The sequence below is a fragment of the Chrysochloris asiatica genome, unplaced genomic scaffold (genome assembly GCF_000296735.1).
Source record: "Chrysochloris asiatica unplaced genomic scaffold, ChrAsi1.0 scaffold00002, whole genome shotgun sequence".
Lineage (NCBI taxonomy): Eukaryota > Metazoa > Chordata > Mammalia > Afrosoricida > Chrysochloridae > Chrysochloris > Chrysochloris asiatica.
This window is the reverse complement of record NW_006408520.1, coordinates 5,893,307-5,898,812: the sequence shown is the minus strand read 5'-3', so window position 1 is coordinate 5,898,812 and position 5,506 is coordinate 5,893,307. Positions and strand designations below refer to the sequence as shown.

General features: G+C 47.3%; 1 protein-coding gene across 1 annotated transcript; it reads left to right on the top strand.

Moving 5' to 3' along the window:
• The first annotated feature begins 1,181 nt into the window (after positions 1-1,181).
• Positions 1,182-4,192, top strand: S1PR1 (sphingosine-1-phosphate receptor 1). Its single transcript, XM_006830905.1, has 2 exons — positions 1,182-1,254; positions 2,891-4,192. The coding sequence occupies exon 2, from the start codon at positions 3,044-3,046 to the stop codon at positions 4,190-4,192; it is 1,149 nt and encodes a 382-aa protein (XP_006830968.1). The 5' UTR covers positions 1,182-1,254; positions 2,891-3,043.
• Positions 4,193-5,506: the final 1,314 nt, after the last annotated feature.

Sequence of the window (5,506 nt, the reverse complement as noted above, 5' to 3'; positions counted from 1 at the left end):
ATTCAGGTACAGGGTGTGTCTGTCAATTGAAACTTTACAGCAGAGGAAGTTTTGTGTTCACATCTGCCGGAATGGGCGACCAGGGACTGGGTGGAAACTGTCTATGCAGCAGTAGGGCAGGGACAAAAGTGACCTGCCATTGCCACTCACCAAGGGAGCCTCTCAAATGATCACACTCTGAAGTAGCAGCTAAGTGAAAACCAGTAGCCTCCTTCTTTTCTAATGAAGGAGGTGGGGGTAGGGTGAGATGGGGTGCGGGGCTCAAGCCTCCAACTAGGCAACTGCAGGAGCCAGGTTGACCCAGCGGCAATTCCCCTACTGAAATTCCTGAGCTGCCAGGTCTTCTAATTTCACAGACCCCAGCAGCAGCTCACGTTCTCAAAGGCTTCATGACTGACCAGAATCATAAACATAAACACTTTGAGTCCAGTTGAATGAGAGGTACCCTCAGCCTCAATACCCTAATCGGCAGGCCATTTCACTATGAGCCTTGGAAAACCACTTTCTACCCCTCTGACCACGTTTCAGGGCAACTCCGCTAGCAGCCCCTTCCCAGCCTCTCCGACCCCGAGCACAGTAGGGGTTCGCATGCTCCAGGTTTGTATTTCCTCTCCCAGCGCAGAAGCCTTGGTTTGGAGTCTCGGATTTCTGTTCCTTTGAGGGTCGCTGGGGTGAGGAAAGAAGGTGCTCTGCGAGACGCCGAGTCGTCCTCGACACTTCGGGAGACAAGTTTCCAAAAGCTGTTCACCTCCTCCCTTCTCCAAAGCTGGAAAGAATCCTCTCCACCCCCTGGCAGCGGCTGGTGGTAGGGCCAGGGCTGTGATTTATACATTAGAAGCCAAGGGGCACCAGGCTCCGCCCCTTCTTCTTTTTTTTTTTTTTTTTTAAATTTCGGTTGCTAGTGAGGGAGGAGGGGTACTTGTTTCTTTTCTCTGGCCCAGATCTTTCCTGGACAGTGCGTCTCAGCAGTAGCCGAGACCCGGAGGCCCCCAGCTACTGGTGGAGGGCGTGGGGAGTTGAGGCATTAACTCCTCCCGATCTGTTCCTTGAAGAAGCTAACCAACCTCGGCGTTCAGCTGTTGCTCATAAGGACCATTGCGAGCTGGGCTGGCACTCGGAGTGTGTGGCTGCTGAGGGAGGGGACCCCGACTAAGTTAGCGAGAGTGCTACGCCGTCAGTCTGCTGCAGCAAGATGCCGAGAGCGCTGTGCAGACTCGGAGCTCTCCGAAAGCAACTCCGTCCAGCTTGAAAGAGGTAGGGGGCTGCGAGCGGCGCCGGCCCGGGGCGTGGGACTCCGCAGGGATGGGGAGGACAACAGTATCAGAAACGAATTTTTAAAACAGAATGAAGTCAAACACAAACTTTGAAACATACATCTCTGGGCGTTGAAAACATGTATCCCTGAGCTACTAAGGACCCCAATCCGATCGGATTGTTTTAGAACTTTTGTGATTTATGGAGTTCGAAGAAGGGTGAAGTTCCTACTGTAGAAACGATTGGGATTAAGGGGTAGAGACTGCGGTTGGTCGGAGAAGAGGGTGGAAGGTGATTATTTTTGGAAATCTTGTAGACAAAGAATATGGGGGTGGGGAAAGTGGCTTTAAACTTGCACTGCCTACAAGCGGGGTGCAGAATTCGATGGGGGAAATGAGGAACTTCTTGGCGCGAGCAGCCAGGCTCTCCTGGTCCCGGGAATTACTGGAATTGGTCTCGCCTGTTAACCCCACTTTTATCCCCACTTTTATTACCTTGACACATTCAAGCAATTTAAAAGTACAGTTCTGCTAAACAATGCTTTGTTTCGTTGTTTTCACACTTACAGTTCTATAAGTGGCAACGTGTTGGGTGGAGGAGGGCAGTCAGTAAAACTGCCCACGTTTGTTTAGCAATGCACTAGGTATATTCTGGAGAGTAGTTTTGCAGTCAAATTAGGATTGTGGGGGCAGATATTTTTGTCATTAGTAGTGTAACTTCTCTCTTTTGTGTGCGTTTGTGTGTGTGTGTGTCTTATTCTGACTGTACCCACAGTAACTGAAAATATTCCTTATGCAGTCAATTAATATTCAGAACTTCTAGTATTTATTGCAACCTCTTTCTTATGAATGATTTTCACTGAGTTCCTTTAAATATACTTAGAGTAGTGTCCCAGGAGGGGGTGTTGAGGAGGGGAATAAGCAGTTGCTTCTCAGAGGTGTTAAGCGTTCTTTCCTGTTTACCCAAGGCCTGGGCGGGCTCACTGCGTCCTTGGACCCAGGGTGGGGAACCGACCCTGCACACCTGCTCCTAGAGAGTTATTAATAGAGTACAAAGAGTGATTTACGCTGTCATGTGATTTTCGTGCACATCTCATTTCTTGCATGGCAATTAGGTGGTGCTTGTATATTTTAGCTTGGGGAAGGGGAGGCAGAGGTATGCATCTCCGGGCTCAGACTGGCTGTTGGGTCTGTTGTGAAGAGAGACCTTGAACTGGCATTGAATGCGTGACTGAGCCAGTGAACGTTTCAGAGACTCTCTGGGCTGGAAATTGGGCAATGAGGGAGTGGGAGTGGAGTCCGAATGGGCGCCCTTCTCCAACTTTCCCTTTCTGTTCCTTTTGAGTGGATGCGACCGACGAACATAGGGAGAGTTTGTCTTTTCCAGTTGGAGTTTTCATTTGGGGAAAATTTCAGTTTCTTTCCATCTCTGCCCCCCGCACCCCCCGTTTTTTTTGTTTTTTGTTGTTTTTTTGGCAAAAAGTGAAAATTTGATTTCTTTCTAAAAAATTGTTCCTTCCAAGTTTCTTTAAAACAAAACAACAATAAAACTGGAGCGATACCTTAGCTAGAATGTATTATGCCAGTGTGGTGTGGCTTGTGTTCCCTGACTATTTCTTTTTTATGACTTGTTTAAGGCTGCGGTTTCCGAAGCCAGGTCAAGCCAAGGAAAAGCAACACAGAAATCCTAGAGCTCTCTCACTGAACCAACGGGGATCTCTCGACATCGCCCTCTAGCGTTCCTCTGGAGAAGTGTCACCCCCGGATTTCTAGGGGTACAGCGAGACACCATGGGGTCCACCAGCATCCCGCTGGTCAAGGCCCTCCGCAACACAGTCTCTGACTATGTCAACTATGACATTATTATCCGGCATTACAACTACACGGGGAAGCTGAATAACAGCGCTGACAAGGAGAATGGCATTAAACTGACTTTGGTGGTGTTCATCCTCATCTGTTGCTTTATCATCCTGGAAAATATCTTTGTCTTGTTGACGATTTGGAAAACCAAGAAATTCCACCGACCCATGTACTATTTTATTGGTAACTTGGCTCTCTCAGACCTGTTGGCAGGAGTGGCCTACGTAGCCAACTTGCTCTTGTCTGGAGCCACCACCTACAAGCTCACCCCTGCCCAGTGGTTTCTGCGGGAAGGGAGCATGTTCGTGGCCCTGTCTGCCTCGGTGTTCAGCTTGCTAGCTATCGCGATTGAGCGCTACATCACCATGCTAAAGATGAAGCTCCACAATGGCAGCAACAGCTTCCGCTCCTTCCTATTGATCAGTGCCTGTTGGGTCATCTCTCTCATCCTGGGCGGGTTGCCCATCATGGGCTGGAACTGCCTAGGCACGCTGCCCAGCTGCTCCACTGTGCTGCCACTCTACCACAAGCACTATATCCTCTTCTGCACCACAGTCTTCACTCTACTCCTGCTTTCCATCGTCATCCTATACTGCAGGATCTACTCCTTGGTGAGGACTCGGAGCCGTCGTCTGACCTTTCGAAAGAATATTTCCAAGGCCACCCGCAGCTCTGAGAAGTCACTAGCACTGCTCAAGACAGTGATTATCGTCCTGAGTGTGTTCATTGCTTGTTGGGCACCGCTCTTCATCCTGCTTCTGCTAGACGTGGGTTGCAAGGTGAAGACCTGCAACATCCTCTTCAGAGCTGAGTACTTCCTGGTGTTGGCTGTGCTCAACTCTGGCACCAACCCCATCATTTACACTCTGACCAACAAGGAGATGCGCAGGGCCTTTGTCAAGATCATGTCCTGCTGCAAGTGTCCCAGTGGAGACTCTAGTGGTAAATTCAAGCGACCTATCATTGCTGGTGTGGAATTCAGCCGCAGTAAGTCCGACAACTCCTCCCACCCCCAGAAGGACGATGGGGACAACCCAGAGACCATTATGTCCTCTGGAAATGTCAACTCTTCTTCTTAAAACTGAAAGCTGCCAACCCATGGGGAGTGCTCTTACATGGCCACCACCCCAGAGTATGGAAAATTTCTCTGGGTCTCAACTGCTACCTGGGAGGAGCGGCGGCTGCAAGCCAGAGGAAGGGAGGGAGAGAGTAAGAGAAGCCTGGTGGTGCCAGGTGTTGGGGGTAGAGCTAGTTCCTGTGAACAATGCACTGGAAGGGTGGAGATCAGGTCCTGGCCTGAAATATATTTCCTCCCCTCTGGAGCTTTGCTTTTGCACTGAGCCAAAGGTCTAGCATTGTCGGGCTCCTGTCGTGTTCATCTGACCCTCCTCAAAGACTAATGTCCCCATGTGAACGTGTTTCTTTGTCTGGAATTTTGAGAAGATATTTTCTCTCACTTTAGGTTAAATCCAAACGAGTTTGTGCACTTCTGCTTCTCTACGAATGCTCTGCATATCCCGTTCTCCATTCCCTTTCACACTCCTCCTCAAAGATCTTTTACTTTATAGGGTTCACTATCTGGCATTCATCATAGCCAGGGTGGTGGCATGGCCCTTTTTTTGGTCATCTGTAGCAGTTGGTCTGGATGGAGTAGGTTGGCTGTGCTGAGTCGGAGATGGTTTAGAGATAATAAAACAATTTCGTTTGCTGAGGCCAAAGTTTCCATGTAAGCTAGATCAGTGTTTTGGAATTTGGTTGCAGTCACTTTGAGGTTTTTTCTGTTTTTGTTTTAGATTTTTACAATGAAATAAATGTGTAACAGCATCACACTTATTGTGGCTGAGTCTGTATAAGGAAAGCCACTTTATCTAGATGGTATCAGCCAGAATCCTTAGTGTCATAAAGGAAGCAAATAAAACAAGGTGGAAACTGACTGGGTTTTGAGTTTCATAAACCAACAGAGTCCTTCATGAATTTGTCTAACAAATGCAACATCTGACTTTGGCACTTTTCTTGATGTTTATTTCAGAGTGTTGTGTGATTTATCTCAACCAGCGGTGTGGTTGTGTTAAAAATACTTTTTATGATTTTTTTGAATGTATTTGTTTCAGCAAAGATAATTTTATTGGATTTTTCTAACCTATGTTAACACCATTGAATGCATATCTCATATGAAAATACCACTTTCTTGTGCCCTTAAAGCATTACTTTAACTGATAGGGAACACCAGATGTTTTTCAATACAGTGTAAATTAGATAGTTAATTGAAGAGGTGTATAAATGTTACAAAGAACAAAAATATATTGCTGTCTATTTAGTATGGTTTTCAGTGCAATTAAACCGAGAAATGTATTGTTTTTGTTTCTTAAATAGTATTTAATAGGTTTCTGACT

What these genes read in the sequence shown, in the direction of transcription:
- S1PR1 (XM_006830905.1), top strand. Translation starts at nt 3,044, where the DNA reads ATGGGGTCCACCAGCATCCCGCTGGTCAAGGCCCTCCGCAACACAGTC.